This window comes from Besnoitia besnoiti, chromosome IX (assembly GCF_002563875.1).
Source record: "Besnoitia besnoiti strain Bb-Ger1 chromosome IX, whole genome shotgun sequence".
NCBI lineage: Eukaryota > Apicomplexa > Conoidasida > Eucoccidiorida > Sarcocystidae > Besnoitia > Besnoitia besnoiti.
In genome coordinates this window covers 2,055,789-2,073,913 of record NC_042364.1, presented here as the reverse complement: position 1 = coordinate 2,073,913, position 18,125 = coordinate 2,055,789, and the positions used below count along the sequence as shown (strand labels likewise).

General features: G+C 61.7%; 3 protein-coding genes across 3 annotated transcripts; 1 reads left to right on the top strand and 2 right to left on the bottom strand.

Moving 5' to 3' along the window:
• Window positions 1-2,661: 2,661 nt before the first annotated feature.
• Window positions 2,662-6,405, bottom strand: BESB_014620 (Dullard family phosphatase domain-containing protein; the record flags this gene model as incomplete). Its single annotated transcript, XM_029360191.1, has 6 exons — window positions 2,662-3,282; window positions 3,847-3,992; window positions 4,329-4,490; window positions 4,844-4,910; window positions 5,380-5,478; window positions 5,947-6,405. 6 exons carry the CDS (start codon window positions 6,403-6,405, stop codon window positions 2,662-2,664), a joined length of 1,554 nt encoding a protein of 517 aa, XP_029216858.1.
• A 2,301-nt stretch (window positions 6,406-8,706) lies between these two features.
• BESB_014610 (uncharacterized protein) lies at window positions 8,707-9,189 on the top strand (the record flags this gene model as incomplete). The annotated part of the gene is made up of 1 exon (XM_029360190.1): window positions 8,707-9,189. One exon carries the CDS (start codon window positions 8,707-8,709, stop codon window positions 9,187-9,189), a length of 483 nt encoding a protein of 160 aa, XP_029216857.1.
• Window positions 9,190-10,578: 1,389 nt separating this feature from the next.
• BESB_014600 (uncharacterized protein) lies at window positions 10,579-17,474 on the bottom strand (the record flags this gene model as incomplete). The annotated part of the gene is made up of 6 exons (XM_029360189.1): window positions 10,579-10,632; window positions 11,065-11,177; window positions 11,716-12,333; window positions 12,586-13,142; window positions 13,655-15,174; window positions 15,267-17,474. 6 exons carry the CDS (start codon window positions 17,472-17,474, stop codon window positions 10,579-10,581), a joined length of 5,070 nt encoding a protein of 1,689 aa, XP_029216856.1.
• Between the last annotated feature and the right edge of the window lie 651 nt (window positions 17,475-18,125).

The window sequence follows — 18,125 nt, the reverse complement described above, 5'->3', positions numbered from 1 at the left end:
AGCCCCTTCGCCCGCCTTTCTCCGCGTGAATGCCTGCCTGGCCTCAGGAGTCGACGCATGCGAAAAAAGCTTACGCGCATCAAACAAGCTCCTTCGCGGGCCCCAGAGCGCACGATTTTGCAAGGGACTAGATATCGAGCACGGCATTTGAAAACAGAGACTTTACAGAGGGGGAGAGCAAGTTCCGGGAAAAGAGGCATGCAGACGCCTACAAGCAAGCACAGTGACGCATGCTCGTTGTGCAAGTGGCGCCCTGTGGCGCCCTGCCTTCCCTTGCGACAGACCCTGTATCCCGGAGTCTAGAGCGTTCGTAAATACGGCCTGTTATCCGGGAGAAGTCGCTCCTTTGCGGAGGATTCAGCCCTTGCTCGGAGAGGACTGCTGACACGCGCGGCATGAATATTGTAAAGCTTCGGGAGTATAATGCTGATGCCTGCGGTGGATATGCAGTGCCGACCTGGATTACACCGGCGCCGGCGCCACTGAGTAGTGCTGAATGAACACTTTCTGCGCCTGCTAAGCATGAAAATGTGAATCCCTCTGCACGATAGCTGCTGTGGCAACTGCCACAACAATCTTGCCGGCTTGTGCTTGATATACGGACCCATCTCGCCTAGAGCCAATGACTTTAGAGTCTTTAGATACTCGCATTGCTTTTCGTTTCTCCGTGCTGCACAGCAGCTCGCATCTTCCGGTGCGGGCACTGGAAGTTCTCAGAAAGCTTAATCCCCTTGTCTGCGCGAGTCCCGAAGGCGCTGCAGAGGAGACTGGGTCGAACTCATGCACAGGCGAGTCCGACGGTTTTCTCCGGGGGAATATGTGTCGCCGGACCCGCACCTGTTCTACAATCCCCTGTAGCGGCGGTGAGGGAGGAGGACCTCACGCATCGATGCCGACTAATGCAGGCTCATGCACGGTTGCCAAGAATGCATGTCCGCTGAGTGTCGTATCGTGAACAGACCTTTCCCGTCTGGTGCAGATTCGGATACAGTTACTAACCGGTGAGGCCACTGCATATGCTGTTGAGCTGACTCCCCAGTTTCATGTGTATGCCTTGGAGCGTAAGCTGCCTCGCGCCTTCACACCTGCGCGACTGGCCGCACAAAGTGCACCGACACGCAGCTTACTTAATCTACGGAATTTAGAGAGCTGCGCAACGCTCTGTCTAAAACTGCTGCCCCTGAGCTTCGAGAGCGGAGTTCCAGTTTGGCGTTCGATCTCCGCGATAAGTAAAGGACAGGAAGATCACGGCTGAGAGCCAACCCGCGCCGGAATGCGAACGATACGTGTCTAAAGCAACCATTCCAGGCTCCTCCGGTGTCATGGCTCTCCTCTCCGCTGTTCTCTCGCGAAGGCTCGTCTCACTCCGGCGCTCGCCTGCAGCGAGTCTGCACCTCCCCATGTGAAAGCGCTGCTTTCTGGATACCTGAATAGTGTTGATTCTACCTGCACATGCGGCCTCACCCTGCTGAGGTCTCTGCAACCCTCTGCAGGCAACCTCCCCCCCCCTTGCACCGCGGTGTGCGCCTTCCTCATCGGCCGCTGCTGCTGTTGTCTCCCTCTCTGTCTGTGTCGCTGCTCTATCTCTCTGTTGCCTTTCGCCTCCGCTCCACAGCTCTCAATAGGCGCGGGGACTGGCATTCGAGCGGAGAAACTGCGCCTCCGGCCGCAGCGCCAGCGCTCGCCGCGCTGTGTGAGAAAGGAGCGTAGCTGGGCGCAGGTGCGAGGCCAGCTGATGCGCCGAGGAACGCAAATCGCGCCCTTTCCGTAACCAAGCTTTCCAGATGCACGGGTGCATCGAAGCAGCGAGGGAACCTGCGGTTGAAACCGACTGCAAAAGCTCTCTCTTCCGGATAGTTCCCCCGCGCAAAACGCGCCATGCGCCGCAGCGGCGTGCAGAGCACCGCTGGCGAGCAGACGAGCGCAGGAGCCAGCAAGACGCCGAGCGCGCAAACAAGAAGGGACGATCAACCCATCCGCTGGATACTCGCGAAGAATAGAAAGTAACGAGTACGGCCGCCGCCCTCGAGCAGCGAGCACCACACGCGGACACCAGGGTCAGAGGAGGAAACGCAGACAACAGGCACCACGGCAGACGACGGAGAGGCGAAATCAGCCGCGCGCGAAACCCCACGCGCCGTTTCTCTGTCTCTTTTGCTTCCGTCTCTATCTCTGGCCGCGGCGTGCTCGGTCACTTATCCTCTCCTTTTTACGCGTTTCGCTAACCGCTCCTCCTTGCTGCTCCAGTCTCTCGCAGACGCGAGCAGGCCAGACTACAATACGCCCGCTCCACGGGACAGTCACCAAAGTTGTCGCCGAGAATACCCCAAAGAGAGACGCTTTACCTTCAGGGAGTGAAACACTGTCGTGTTCTTGCTCATGCGCAAGGCACGGAGGGAAGGGACCCACGCCAGAAGAACGCACTCACTTCATTCGCGGACGCTAGCGCCGCCAACTAGCTGGCAATATCCCTTACGCTCCCGACAGCTACACGCGACCGACGGATGCCTGCAGAAAGCTGCCTCTGGCTTCTCTGTCTCGAGTCTTCTTCGCAAAAGGCAGACAGACCGCGAGAGGCAAGGGTGCGAGCGCCGACTAGGCGTTTCTCGACACAGGCATCCCCCTAGCTCGCTTTGGCCCCCTGGAAACCACGGACCATGTTCACTGTCGCCTTCGGCGACCGCCCCCCTCGGCGTCCGTGTCGCCTCGCTTCTCTCGTCCCTCTCCCCTGTCGTAGTTCTCTCGCCGCTCGTCTTTCCGCGCGCGGCGGTCGTCCTTTTCCCTCGGCTTTTCGCCCGTTTCCGAACTCCCCTCGTCCTCCCTCGGGCGCGGCTCGTCTGACTGCCTTCCCGCCGCGGCGTGCCGCGCGCTCTGGCAGACGCAGCCCTGCACACCCTGTGCCAGCGAGCGCACGCGCTGGTGAATAGACACGTGGACGTGATGCAGAGGCGCGTAGACGCCTGAGACGAAACCTGCGCGCATCGTCGACCTGCAGGCCGCCAAGACAGACGCCGACAGCGCCGGCGGCTGCAGAGCGAGCGGCGAGGCGGGAGCGGCGACCAGCGACGACGCGGACGGAGACGCGTGCGCAGCGGGGGTCGGAGAGGCCAGCGAAGAAACAGACGGGAGCGAGAAGGCTGACCTGCTCCGCTTCGAGGAGAACGCGAAAGGGGAGAAGAGAGACGAAGGGAACGAAGGCAGGTAGCGGAAGAGACCAGCAGGAGACTGAGGAGGCGACAACGACAAGAAGGCGGAGTTCGGCTGGTGCGCCGCTTGACGCCGCTGCACACACACAAAAGCTTGCGCAAGGGAGACGAATGAGGAAACACGGGCGCAGAGGACAGCCGAACGCGACTGCAGAGCGACAGACACTAAACGGGACAACGCACTTCAGGCTTGACGCTGTGAGAAAGGCCACCAGGAGACGAAAGACGCCGGCAGTCAACCGGAGCGGAGGACCGGCGTATAGAGCGTCCAACGCGACCCCACGCGGCACTCGGCCTTGTGTAAGACGCAGGATGCCCCGCACGAGCCCTGCACGAAGTACCAGCCGCGCACTGCAGCGCCGGTACGCCGCCGCTGGCCTTTGCATTCTTCGAGCTTCTCCCCTTGACCCCCGCGTGAGTTCACGAGGTCTGCGGCATCGCGGAGAGCGTGCCTCAGCCTCGCGGTACGCCGATGAAGGGCTCGTATCCGAGGCCTCGGGCGCCCGCCGCGCCTGCCTGCACACCCCCCCGTCGCTCTCCAGCGAGAACACTGAGGAAGCTCAGATCACGAGATCCAGACAATCCAGTTCTTTACGATTGCAGTCCACCGCGTTCGCGAGAGTTCACCCGCCGCGCGTACCTGCTCAGGCGGGTTGGTCTGGTGTCGGAGCTGCAGCACTGTGCGGACATCGCGAACAGACCGGAGCGCCAGCAAGAGCGGCAGCAGATCCAGCAGCGCCGTGTCCGCTGCACTCCCGCACCAGCCTTCAATCGGAATGTAGTTGTCTGCAGGCAGCATCACTCCCGCGGCACGCGCATTCACGTGCCCTCGATATCTATCCATACACGTTCTCACACACGCCGCAAGCAGACCGCGCGCGCGCGGCGAAGACCTATCGACGCGGACACAGCGGCGACCACCAGCGCGACGCTCTCCGCCCGCGACGGAGAGGGCGGAGACAGAAACGCAAGAACGGCGAAGTCGCCCGCGAGCGCGGGGCGACGCGCTAGCCTTTCGCAGACGCGCGAGAGTCCTGCGCGCTGAGCTGCACAGAGGCACAATTTTCGAAGCACGCATAGAGAGAACGCCGCAGCCAGCAAAACACCATGCTTCCTCCTTGCCTGGGAAGTAGAGGGCAGCGACCGGCGAGTCGTCAATGAGAACTGTCCTGGAGAGGTCGCTGCAAACTTTCTGAAGGTCCTTCGCGTAGAGGTTTGGCCCCACTAGGCGGCAGTCTTCGCGTGTGTAGCACCGGTCGACGTAGGGCTGGAGATCGAGGTTGTCTGTCGAGCGAAAAAACCGCACATGCAGCAGCGCCATGCACCACCCCGCCGTGGAAGGAGCTCCGGCCGCGAGAGACTTGCGAGCGGTGAGAAAGAACAAGCAGAAACGAAAAATGAGCTCCCCGTGCGACGCATCCCCCATACGGAACCGCCCTCCTCGGCAGACAAGCACCGAGAGGCACAAGGGGCAACACGAACGAGCGAGACACTGGCTAGGTCATTACCTCCCACAAGGCAACAGGTAAGCTTTGATTGGAGCTACCGAGGCGAGAAGTCATCGAGTGAGACGGCTTTTGCCTCTCGCGAGCCCTGGGGCGACGGCGCACGGGGCTTCCGCGCGGATATCAGCCTACCAAGGATAGCGTTTGCGTACTCGTGCCGCCCTGCCGTGAAGATCACAATCTGAAAAAGAGGAAACAACTACAACGCAGCAGCGGAAACACGACGAAACCGCAAATAAGAAGCAGATAGCCAAACGGAGAAACGGAGCCGCGAGACGCGAAGCCCCGAAGCCGCGTCTAGCTCGCCCAGAAAACCAAATCTGACGATCCACGGGCCGCGGCAGGCTCCAACGGAAGCTCCCCTGGATCGCCAAACACCCGACTAGAGAAGATGCCTTCTCCGAAGGGAGGACGCATGCAAGTCGTACGCCTCCCTCATCGAGAGTGCTGCGCTCTAGCCATCGAGGAAACATTGATCGCCGCAGACTAGCGCAGCTCAGAGATTCTTTTCCACACGGCAGAGCTACCTCAAAGAACAGTTCGTCTTCCCTGAGCGCCTTCCTGGCGCAGAGAGAGAAGGAAGGGCGCCACAGCTGCCTGGCAGTCCACGAGGAGAAAGCGAGAAAGCCGCGGAAGCGCCTCGGCAGTTTTGAAGAAGAGAGGCGCACCTCAGCTAGAAAGACTTCTGCAAACGGGCGCTTTGCCACGTAGAACGTCGACAGCTTTCCCTGTATCGAGACATCCACGGCAAGTTGTTCCGGAGAGAGCTGCGCAGAAGAAAACACCGAGGCAGCGACGTAGGCGGTGGGCAGGAGAACGCAGGACGTCTCCACGCAACACAGGGCCAGACCGCTGTGCAGAATAGTACCACACATTTATACACATCCTTCCTGGGCAGATTGGACTGCATGCAAAGGTGGATTCAGGAACAACCAGCGGGAGGCACACTGTCGCAGGCAACCCGCCGATGCCGACAAGCAGAACGCCGCAGACCGAAGCAAGGACCTGGCGCCTGCTGAAAGGGTTGTGAAGCGGCGTCCCGGGCACGCCTAGAATCTCTCACAGCTTCGAGCAGCATATCACCTGTTTGCCTACACGCAGTATGCGGCGCACTGCGTGGTGGGTTAGTCCCTTTTAAACGGACAGGGAGCCCTAGCCGAGAGCGATCTCCCGCAGGGGGATGCTGGCCCGTGTCTGCGCATATTCGTGTGTGGATCTGTGTGCGCGCGCGTTACCCGTGTTTTGGTTGCGAGGACAAGCGTTTCATCGAGGTCGATGACGAGGGTCGTGGGGAGCTCGCCCCTCCGTCGCGCGTCCCCTCCTCGCGCGCCCGCGGCCCTCTTTCGCTCCGGAGCCTGCCGCAGGCCCCCTGCGCCCCCGCCGCGACCGCGGTCGAGGAGCGAGGAGGCGCCGGGCGGTGCGGAGCGCCCCGAGGCGGGCAAGTGCGGGAAGAAGGACGCGAACCAGGGTGAGGCGGAAGACGACGCCGGACACGCCCCTGCGAGGGCAGCGAGGTGTGCGCGAATGTAGTGCCGCGGCCGCGGATGAAGAAGCGACGACAGGGTCCGCGCGAAGTGGCGATGAAGCGAAAATCGCAGGAAAAGCAGAACAAGAAGCACGCACAGGAAGAGGCGAGCGGCAGTCTGACCCGCCGGTGCTCCGTCCAACAAAGCGCGCGCGAGCGACGACACCATCGGGAGAGGGGGGAGCCAGCGGAGCAGAACGAGCGCGAAGGAACCGCAGAGAGGCGGAGACGGCCTCGCAGCACCCTTCAAGAAAGACGCAGACGAGAACAGAGAGAGACACCCCCTCCGGCGGAGCTGTCTACGAGGACGCGGGGACGCAACAAGACGAGCGAGCAGAGTCGAGCAGCGAGCAACTCGAGAGACTTTTAGACACACCTGGCGCTACACTGCCTGGCAGGCCCCTGCGACGAGACAGGAGCGACGGGAGAGCCCTACGAAAAAGATTCGAGCCAGAGAGGTTTCCGCGCTCGACCCGACATCCGGCCTTCTAGCCACCGCCAGAAAGCAGGCCCAGAAGCGCGACCGGCGACTGTTTCTTCCCTGTCGAAGCAGCAAGAGGAAGAAACATCCCCGCTCTTGCTCGCTCCCTCCTCGCAACCAACAGGACAGCCACTCGTCACGCTCTCCTGCAGCGCCGCACGCTTCGGACGCTGAGGGCGGCCGCCTGCGGTACGGCCATCCACGGGGCCTCTGGCGGGGGGCGGGGGGGGGGGGGGGGGGGGGGCGGGGGATTTGGGGAGGCTTGGCTGCCAGCGGATTGCCAGGCGCCGCGTCCTCGCCGTCGCCTCGCGCCCCGAAAGAAGCCTCTGTCGCTGAAGAAGAGCGAACTGCGCCTCGCCAACGAGCTGAAGCGGAGGCACCTGGGCGCTGCGGGCTCTCTCTCCCGTCTCACGTGAGCTGCTGTCTTGTGGTGCCGGTTTGGTGAGGAGGAGGCGGCCGCGGACCGGCAGGGACCGCGAAAAGCGAGGGAAAAAGGCGGAAAGGAGGAGAAGACGAGTGGCGGAGAAGAGACGGAGGCCGCGCGTGCGCGGGGGCGATGTGCTGCCCTCAAAGAAAAAGAAAAACCAAGTGTCGATTCATCCTGTGCCTCTGCATCGACGGAGAGAGAGAAAGAGAAAACGCGCGTCCTCTCTCCCTCTCTCCTTTCGCCGTGGGCGCCGAATCACCCATTTATCCATACAGGGGCAGACACGACGAGCGCCTTCGCAGTCGAAGGAGGAATTAGTTGCCGGCGGAAAACCGCGAAAAAGCGAAGCGGAGATCGCGTTCGCCCGGCGAACGCGGCGCGAGGCTAGCCTCCCGTCTGCTCGACTCCAAAGCCGGTTGTTGCGATACGGACAACAAAGAAAAACGGGTGGATTCGGAATGACGCAGATTGAGTTGAGAAGGGCACCCGACGAATCACACTAGGAAAAGTGAGCATATGCGCGAGAAAGAAACGTTCGGAAAAGGGAAAAACACACCTATAGCGACGCCGCCGCGAGGCTGGGCGTCGCATGCGCAGCTGACGCAACTGCAAAAATCGATCCTCTCGCGGAGGGAGCCGTTTTTTCTCAGCAAGTGTCTACGCACGCTCGAATATTCAATTAATTGGCCGCAGCATGCTCCGCTACAGATCAGATATGTGCACGCGCCGATGTAGAGGCGTGCTTCGCCTTCCTGACTATCTTTTTTCTCGTGTTTTCCTTCCGTCCTCTCGCCTTGTCTTGTGCGGCGATCCATGAGCAAGCGACTGCGAAACGACGCGCGCGCACGGCGCATGCCTATGGCAAATCGTTTCCATCTACAAGTACGTATGCGTGTACTTCTCTAACAAGATATTCCCCCCCTATCTCCCCTTATTTTTCCACTGGCGATGCGCTCACGCCTCTGTTCTTCCCTTTTGGCGCCGCCGTTCTCAAGCGCTGCTTCCTTTCGCCGCCGCAAAACGCTCGATCGAATCCACGAACAGGGCAGACCTCCACTCGTGAAAAAACCCATTTCAGTGCGTGTGCATGTCCGCTGCGACCTCTCTCTCCCCAAACCCTTCGTGTGCAGCACATAGGCCTCTACGCAACCGCAGGCGCATCTCAGTCGTCGCACATTCGCTCAGATGCTCCTCTAAGGCTGCCCGCGGTAGGCCCGCGCTGAGGCGGCGAGAGAAAGGGTAGGAGGGAGGCATCTGCCGACCTCTGCGTTCTTGCAGCCTCACGGTCCGCACGCATTAGGAGAGGAGTCGCGTAGGGCTTCCGCCGCGCTTGTCCCCTGCGCGGGCAAGCGGCGCTTGCGCCGCCGCGCGACTGGAAGGAACCTTCTGATGCCCTCTGAGTCGATGCAGATTCCAGCAGGCTTGTCTGGGCGGCACTGAGTGGGCGTTCGCGCATTCCTGGCGGGAGAGGCTTCTTATGTTCTCCGTGTCGCTGGTCCCTTGGCTGCTGTTTCCCCCCTAGTGCGACGTTCTGGGCTCCCCCTTGGCGGGCTGCTTTTACCATGCCTCCCCCGGCGATGGATCTGCCTGCGCGGAGTTCCCGCGCTTCGCCAACCCCCGCGCCGAGCAGCCGGCCTTTTGCACCGCCAGCCCGTGCGCGAGAAGACACCCTGTCTGCGCGGAAGGGCTCAGGGCGTGGGGAGTCGAGCCCGCCCTCGTCGCAGAGCGGAGCGCGCGAGGCGGGCGGCTGTCCCTCGCAGTTGGCCTTGCCGGAGGCCGCAGAGATGGCGGGGGCAGACGCGGCGGCGTGCGCGTGCAGCTCTGCTGCTTTGGCTGAGCTGCGCGACCAAAATGCGCGCCTGAGTGCGCTCAACTCCGTCCTGCTTGCAAATATCTCCAGCCTCTACAAAACCGCCAAGGAGGAAGTGAAGCGGAGAGACGACATGCTCGCGGAGAAGGACGCGGCGATCGCGCAGCTCCGGCAGGAGCTTCGGACCTTGAAGGAAGGCCCTCCTCTCACCCAGAGGGCCGGACAGTGGAAATGAAACCGGAGCGACACGGACTGCATGCGCGCGACAGCCGAGTGAGGCGCAGACGAAAGGCCACTTCGCAGCGCTTCAGACGCCTTCTCCCCAGCAGCCCCGCCGAGAACCTGCTTCTCCACTCTGGCAGCTCTCCGGCCGGCGCCTGCAGCCGCACGGCGAGGCCCGTCGAAAGACGAGAAGCGCGCAGAGATTCGGATGCTGGCGTCCGCTGAGCTGTGCAGCTTCTGGTACAAATACGTTTATTGATGTGCAGTCGAGTTCCTCTATTTTTAGATTCAATTGTACCTACAGTACGTTCCTACATGTGCCTGTGCCGTCGAGTTCTGGCGATCTTAGGGGAGGGCGAATCCAGAGGGCTGAAAGGGACAGACAGTGTTTTTTCATGGTTTCAGAGAGGCGTCTCCTCGCAGTTGCCTTCGCGTCGGGTCGCGCCGGCCTCGTCGCCTCGGGTTTTCATCCGCGCGAACTGCGAAAGGGTTTGACGCTGAGACGCGGTGCGGAATCGGGAACACGCTTTTAAAATAATCAGGATATGGCGCTTCCACCACGCAGTTAGCTTCAAAAACGTGGCGCAACAGGCTCTCCATATCTGTCTGGCTGCCTGTGAGCGGTGAGGAGGCTGATCTGGCGAGCGCGTCACCCTCAGCCGCACGTGGCGCGGAATCAACCACGCAAGCGGCGAACGGGGCTCCGCTTGACAGCTGCGCGGGAGATACAGGCTCTCTGGAGGCGCGCCCGTCGAGCGCAGGGCGCGGGACCACGCCAGCTTCGATTTTTTCGCTGCGAAGAGAACTTCTCCCTTTGCGTTCTTTCTTTCACTGCATTCAAACTGAAATGGCAGTGCACTCCCGCAACCGTGCACGCATGTTGACGCCCACACTCACGAAGAAGCCTTTCGACTCCACACACATGCAGAGCAAATACACCGACAAATGTGTGGAGCATATTGTATGTGCGGACAAGGCAGAGGACACAAAAAGAGCAGACTGTCGAATCTGTCGTGAACCCCAGACTCGAGAGGCTGTTGTTGAGAAGACGCTCTGTGTGATCGCACTGAAAACGGTGTATACATATACATATATATGCATATATATATATATATATATGTATGCCTGAGGCATGGATGCATGCATGCACATGAGCTGAAAAGACATGGATATGCCCGCGCTCCATGCCGCAAGCGCCGAATCGGCGTGAGAAGGCAATGACATATCGATATACTGCATCCGGACGCGAATACGTCGGCGCATACATATGTATTTGTATAGACATCCGGCCTTTGCCAGAGTGGCAGCACGAGGGCTGGAAGACAAGAGGAGAGCGCAGAACCGAAAGAAAACGAAAGAAGAGAGCTGAGAGAGCGAAACGCGCTCGGGCCTCGTACGGCGTCTAGCCCACGTTGGTAAGCTCCTCGTAGCGCCTCAGCAGGTCGCACATGGTAGTCTGCAGGGAAGGAAGGAACAAACCGTCTGCAAATTGATTATCGGCCGCACAGCGGAGTGGGGAAGAAACCGCTTGACGCTTTCCTCTTTCCAGTGCATCTGGCGTAACGCGGAGGTGCACCGCCCCCTCCATCAAGCTCCAGTCTCGCTTCATCAGCATAATACAAATATTCGTTCAGATCTTGCCTGCCTTGTACGGCGGTATCCAGCATGTAATTGAAAAACCTACATTGAGATAGGGACTATATTATCTTCGCTCCGATGGTACTGAGCAAATTCGTATCCTCTTCAGCTCTACACACGTCTCTCCTCGGCCTTCTGGCGCGGCTTCGGCGGAGCTACCTTGTCTCTGCCATGTGCCTGCGTTCGACTCTCAACACAGCAAGTTTTTGAACAGACTGACACCAGTTGAGGCATCCCTGAAAATGCTCACCACGTAAAGCGCGTCCGTCTCGTCGTTCTCGAGGCGCGCGAGCTGCGCGCGGAAAAACGGCGAGGTCTCAGAAATAAAGGGTACCCTCTGCACCCCGTCTCGCGCAGAGACACCTAAGGCAGAGCAGAAACAAGATCCAAGACACACGCAGCAACGCATACACCGGTATGCTCGCATGGAGCTTCGCATCTAGGGAACCAAGGCGCAGCTGAAGCAGCTTGGCTGAGGACGATCCCTATAAGCGTGCAAGCATGTACGTTTATATATATATATATATGTATATGCGTATATGTACGTACGACGTGTAAGGCAAAAAACAACGCGCAAATCCCTACGGCCTCCACCGACGTCTGCTCTAAGAAGCTAAACACGGTACGGGCATCCTTAACGTGAGGGAGCCCTCAGTCGCGTTGCTCTGGATCGACATGCGGACGCGGTCGCCATGATGAACCGCAGGCCGTGTGCCGGTACATGCACATTTGTATATAATGCCCAGAGTAAAAAGAGAGACATGCTCGTGATAGGCATGACTGAGCCTCAGGGCCATACACGCATGCGTGAGCGGAGCAAGCGAACGGCCGCGCGAAGCGACAGCACCGAGAGACTGGGGCGCCGATTCGCGCCGGCAGACCCCAAGAAAAGTGCGCCTACGTCGTCTGCGGAGTTTTGCGTCTTTGACTGCGCGCGCCTGAGCCGCGACCCGTCGAATGAGGCTCTCTGTTTCAGCGGTGAAGTAAGAACTCGCTTCAGACGCGCTGCAGTCTGCGTCATCTTGCTTGTGACCTTGGTCTGGCTCGCCCCCGTCTGTCGCTTCAAACGCTTGCCCTTCCACAGCGCCGGCATGAATCTCTTCTCCGTCATAATCTGGAGCTTTCTGTCTCTCGCGCGGGACGACCTTGCATCTCTCTTCTTCGTAGTTGCGCCAGTCGCCAGCGCTATCGGCAAAACGGTCCTCCGCGTCTTCGCAGCAGCCTTCCGGCTCCTCCCCTGCGTAGCTCTGCTCGCCCTCCACAGCCGTTGTGCTCTCTGCGCCGTACTGGCAACTCTCCACCCGCACAGTCCCTTCTCGCTGAAGAGCTGCCGCTTGCTCTGTGCACTTCCCAGTCTGCGTGACGCCGTGCGAGCAGGCTGCGCGGTCTTCTTGCTTTGGGACGGCGTCTTCGTCGCCTCGCCCCTCGCCCGTTGTCTTCGTCTCCTTGGCGCGCGGCCGCACGCGCAGATCCGCATACGCTGCGCTCTGTCTGCACTTCCTCTCCAGGCAGGCGCTCGCTGTAGAGACTACGCACAAAGAGACAAAAATCGACGGCCTGGAGGGGTGTTGCCCAAAGAGATCCTGCGAACCGGCTACTTCGTGCCCGATGGGCGACAAGAGAAATCAGAGAGAGCAGCGACGAGAGACCAGCCTGCGCGAGGGTCAGATTCATCTTTTTTCAGCTGACTCTAGCTGCCCGCCGACTTGGCGCGCAGGTGGCGTCCGAGCACGGCCTGGACCCCTGTTCGGCTCAGGATCGTAGTGCTTACCTCGTCGATGTAGATGACGAGGGGGAGGCAAACTGACACCGAGGTGCTGCGAGTCTCCTTTGTCCTCTCGTTCAACGTCGAGCTGTCTCTCGTCGGGCGCAGCCGCAGACGCCGACGCCAGGAGAGGCGCGGAAGGGCAGCAGGCCTCTGGTTCCTGGAGACAGACCGGAGGCTGTGCCTCGCTGGACTCTCCACGCGCCGCACCTGCACCCGCGTCGGCGCCCAGTGCCTCATCCTCGAAGCTCCTCAGGCGGCTGGGAAGGACTGCCAGCGGCGGCTCAGGAAGCCGCGGTCGGCCGCTCGCGATGGGCGGACTGCGGAGAGGACAGGCGGCGACAGCACGCGGCGGCACAGAGGCCGCCGCAGACGAGGGAGCCCAACCGGAAGACGTCAGAGGGGCTGCGAGAGAGCGCGCCGGCGAAGGATGACGCGCAAACGCGGTGGAATCAGAAAGTAAACGCGAGGCAGGAAGAGTCCTTTCGGGGCTCCGCGCCCCTGACCCAGCGGGCCTCCGCACCGCGGCCGGCTCCGCAGCGGTACGGGGCTTTACCGAAGACCTACAGTGAAACACATGGGGACAGAGAAGGAGACGCCGCATAACGGAAGATCACCTGGTGAAGCTGTTTCCGAGGGTGCACCACATGGCCTGTTTTTGAGAGTGTAACTTCGCATTTCCAGCAGGCTGAAACGCGAATCGCCGTTCCGCCTTCCTCCTCAACGACCGTACCCATGCTGTGCGTTCCCTCCTGTAGCTCACACGCACGCGCTCGATGCGGCGCTTGCTAGGGGGATGGAAGCGAACCGTATCCGCGACAGAGAGAAGAGGCGTCAGCGAGGAGCGACGAGACACTCAGGCTTGGCACGCGGATGGAAGCTGAGACGCACAGCCCAGTCTCTACGGCCCGTCGAGGGGATGGCATGCATGTAGCGCAGAGGTTTAGAGAGTTTACGAAGGACGAGAAAGACGGAGAGTTCGGAAAGGTTCTCGGTCTCAGAAGGAAAACCGCCTGGAGGGGCGAAGGAGGCCACCGGATGCCCGTGAGAGAGCGAGGTGGGAGGCCGGTCTTACCTGCTGCTCGTTTCCCTTCGTGTCCGCCTCCTCGCAGGCGCATCTCTTTCGCGTCCCTGCAGCTGCAAGTCGTCTCTTCCTACGCGCTTCTGAGTCACACCCCGAGTGTCGTCGTCCGCCGCCTCGGCGTCCCAACACGCTTTCACTCGACTTTTGACTCGTGAGAGGTCCGGAGCTCCGCGAGCCGCGAGTTCTCTCTGATCCACGCGCCGCTCTCGCCGACAGCGCAGGAATGCGGTTCTGCAGGGTTTCTTCGCGGGCGAGCACGCAGGACCTGAGTCGACCTGAGCAAAGCCATCGCGCGCGATCGCCATCGAATGTTGAAGGCCTTCTGGGGACTCTGCGGGAGGCGTCGGGGCCTCGCGTCCCTCCGCCCCTCCACCAGCCGCGTGTGCGCTGCCTCCCGCCGATGAAGCGACTGCGGAGCACTCAGCCTGTCGTCGCCGTGAAGCGCCAGTGAGTCCCGTCTGGGCAGTTCGTTTTTTCTGCGTCTCCCGCCGGTGGGCACGGGCCTCCTTGTCCGCCTCCCACCAGCATCGGCCGCCGAGCAGGGGCGGAAAGGTCTCCTCCAGGGTCGAGTGCGAGGCCTCCATCGCCGCGGCCTGCTCGCGCAGCTTCCGCAGCACGCTCGGGACGATCTGCTCGTCGTGGTTCACGGCCCGTGGAGGCGGCTTCGCAGGCTGCTTCGGCGATGGCCGCATAGGAGACAGAGGAAAAAACGACGGAGAGGCTGACGCCGCAGAGGCGGAGGCAGACGCAGAGGAAGAGGAGGAGGACGAAGGAGCGGGACCCGGAGGCGAGAGCGAGGGCGGAGAAGGACTGGGATTTGGGCTGCCGTGCGAGGCGGGCGCCTGCGCGCAGGGGTAGTTCTGGCCTGAGCCAGCGAGTGTGTGGCTGCACGAAGGAGACGATGGGGAAGAACAGACGGCGTTGGACAGCGGAGACGCGCCCTCGACGCCCCGCGCACCCGCGGAGCGACGGCTGACGAGCCGGGCGCCTGTACATGTGCATGCGGGCAGCGCCACGAGCGGCGGGGCCTCGCTGAAGTTGCCTTTGGAGTCGCCCTCTGCCCCGTGGATGCGACAGGCGCTCTCGCGTCCCTGGGTCCGCGCGCAGCAGCCCGGAGTGTGCGCGCCGACGGCGTTCTCTTCCCGCGCCTTCGGGACCCCCGAGAGCCGCAAGCTTCCCCCGCCAGCCGCCGCACAGCAAGGAGAGAGACACAGAGGCGCGGAGCACGAGCACGACAGCGAGTGCGAGGCGTTGCAGGGAGCGGCGGCTGCCGACGCGGTGAGAGGTGCGTCAGGGGCATGCACGCAGGGAGACCGAGGGAAGTGGGAAGCGACGGATGAAAAAGATGAACATGGAGCCCAGACGAGCGCGAGCTTCATCCGCTCCTCTGCGAGGGCAGGGGCCGCCGTGGTGAAGTGTGTGAGGTCGCGCGCCGCGGAATCCCCTTTCTCTTGTGCGTGGTTGTCCATCTGTCTCTGGAGATACTGAAGTTGAAGCTGCAGGAGCTTGTGCTGTTTCAAGAGAATGGCAGTCGCAAAGTCCGGCTTTGAGTCCTCCGCGAAGGCACCACGCGCGTCCCAGCGCTGCGCGCTCTCCGCCTTACCCCCCCCGGAAGAGCCTTCCTCTGCGCAGTCTGCCCAGCCCGATCGGCTGCCACAGGGCTCAGAGGCAAAATGGGAGTCCGTCGCAGCCCTTCTTCGCCGCATCGCTGCGGCAGCGAAGGGCCGCTTGTGGATGCGGGCGCAAGAGAAGCAGAAGGAGCACAGGGAGAAGAACTAGGGGAGGCAGCAGACGGGCGAGACCAGGAAGGCATCAGGGCAGAGGGAGACGACGGAGAAGGAAGAGGACTCCCGACTTGATTTGTGATTTGTGGTCGGCGGAGGACTGCAGGAGACTTTGATTCTCTGCCGAATAGGAGCCCTTTACTGTTGCTGAACGGGGCCTGGAGGCGACTGGCGCCTGTGGTGGGCGAGCGCAAAGCGACGCCTCCACGGAAGAGCGCGCTGGCTGGAGACGTCTGCGGCAGCGGCCTGTCGACGCCGGAATCATCAAGACGCGCATCTGAAGAAAGCGACGGCATTCGCGGCTCGAGAGCGCTTGAACCGCTTCTCTCTCTCGACAGCTTCGACGCGTCACGCCGCTCCTTCTCCAGCCGCGTGTCTCCTTCCCATTCTCGCTCGCCCGCGTTCTGTGTTCGCGCGCCTTCGCGGTCGCCTGGAAGCGAGACACTCCAAGCATCTGGCAACGGAGGCTGCGCCTCTTCACGCCGTGTCAGCATCCCCGTGCTCTCACGCCCCTCGAGCCGTGGTCCGCCTGGAGGCGACCGCGAGAGATACGCGCGTGGGACAGCGCCGCTCGGAGCTCGCGCCTGAGGCGACAGAGGAGAAGATGCTCTGACAGCAGGGGGATCAGAGGGGGGCGACCAGACCGCAGGAGCAGCCGACTGGTCCGCCAGAGGTCGGCTGGCTGGAAAGGCGCGGGGGGCGGCAGAGTACGCAAAGCCAGAGTCCTGACGACCGGAGGAAGCAGAGGGCATTTTTCGAGGAAGGGGCGAAGCGGAAGAGACAGCTCGCAACGCCGACGAAGCGGGCGAAGGGCCGGGGGAGAGCGAAGGAACGGAAGACAGCAGGTGGCACGACGATGGGTCAGGAGAGGCGCGCTGGTCTCCCATGAGGACATCGTTTTTCTGGGGACGCTGAAGGAGCTCGAGCTGCTTCTGAAGCTTCTGATGCTGTTTCAGAAGTTCCAACAAAAAGAGCTGTTGCTGCTTCTGTGCCTCTTGAATACACTCCGCCCACGCCGGCGGCGGATCCGAGCCCCTTCCGGCTCCCTCTTTTCTTCCATTGTCACCTTCTCGCCATGCGCCTGAGGCCGCACCAGAGCCGGTCTCGAGGAGACCGGGACACGCAGAGAGAAAAGAAAAATTGTCGGGAGAGGAAGACGAAGGAGGACACGCAGAGGAAGAAGCAGCGGAAGACGAACGAAAATTGTTGCAGGAGGCAGGCGGAACACTCGACGAGCACGAAGGCGGGGGGTCGCGCGCTTTTGGAGATGGCACAGAGGAGTGGGGCGGCTGCGGAACAGCAAAAGCCGAAGACGAAGAACGGCGGCGTGACGACGGAAGAGGAGAAGGAGATGAGGCAGAGACGGCAGCGGGGTGACAGGATGCTGGTCCACAGGAGAGCGACTGAGCGGATGGAGCGTCTCCCTGCCTTTTCCCTTGGGTTCGGGCTCCAGGCCCTGTCCCTTGGGCTCGGGCTCCAGGCCCTGTCTCTTCGGGCGCGGTCGGAGTCGCGGTGGCCCCCCGCGGCGACCGGTGGGCGGTCAGGAGCGCCTGGCGCAGCAGTTGTTGGTGCGCTACTAGAGCTTTGATTCCTTCTCTCTGCTTATCCAGCGCTCTTTGCAGTGCCGCGTGTGGTGAGTTATTTTCGTGGTCCGCCACCAAAGAAGGTCGCCGGCTCCCAATCACCTCGCCGTTCGAAGTCCCCTCTCGGTCCTCCACGCCGTCCCTCCTCTCTCCGCGGCCGCTCCAGCCGGCGCTCTGAGGCGACCGTGTCTCCTCTGGGAGGCGGGCAAGCGGCCCCGGCCCGGGCTGCCCATTGAGGAGGAGACGAGGGACCGTTGCCGCGCAGTGGAGGCGTCGGTCGTTGGGGCCGGGGCGAGGCGAAGAGGCGCACAGGGGAAGAGGCAGGCGAATCTCAATTTGCACTCGGTCGTCTTCTCTGCAACTTGGAGAGAGAGCAGTCGGAGATGTTGTTGAGAGCGCCTTGCCGTCCAGTGGAGGCGGGCGCGACGCCGGATAGCACGACATTCGATCTTGGCCGTCTTCGCTACCGCTCGTGTTCGCACAAGACGACCAAGATTGCCTACGTGCCCTTGCGTCTTCGGCTCTCACCCCGTCGTGCGCTGCCGTGCAGAGACCATTTTCGCGCGAAACGTCTCTCTCGTGGGTTCGCTCGCTGCCGAGGATTCGCCTGCTTCGGCAGCTGAGGTCTCTCACTTCAGACTCATCCTGCAGGCCAAGAACCGGGACAACAACAGAAAAGACATGCGGTAGAGGCAGCAGGCCAGCATGCATCCACTGACCATGCAAGCAAGTCTCTCGCCCCAAACCCCTCTCCGCCGGAACGTCAGTCTCCGCGGTCGTGCAGCTATGGGGGCCCAGTGGCGAGTGTTCGGGTTCGCGCAATCTGCCACGGAAGTTGAGTTTTTGCGTGCGCGCGGTCGGACAGATGCTTGCCTCAGAGAGGCAGAAAACAAAATCCAGCAGCAGGGCTGATGGGCGGCGACAGGAGGATCCCCTTGATGCTGCGAGTCGGTTACGAGTGGCTTCGCGCACCGTAAACAAACGTTCGCCGTCGCCCTCGCGGCTGCTGTGCAGCTTCGCCTCAATGACCACGGAGAGTGCGGACGCCGTAGAGCCCTGGGAAGAGAGCGACCTGTCGCTCGCTGACCGAATCGA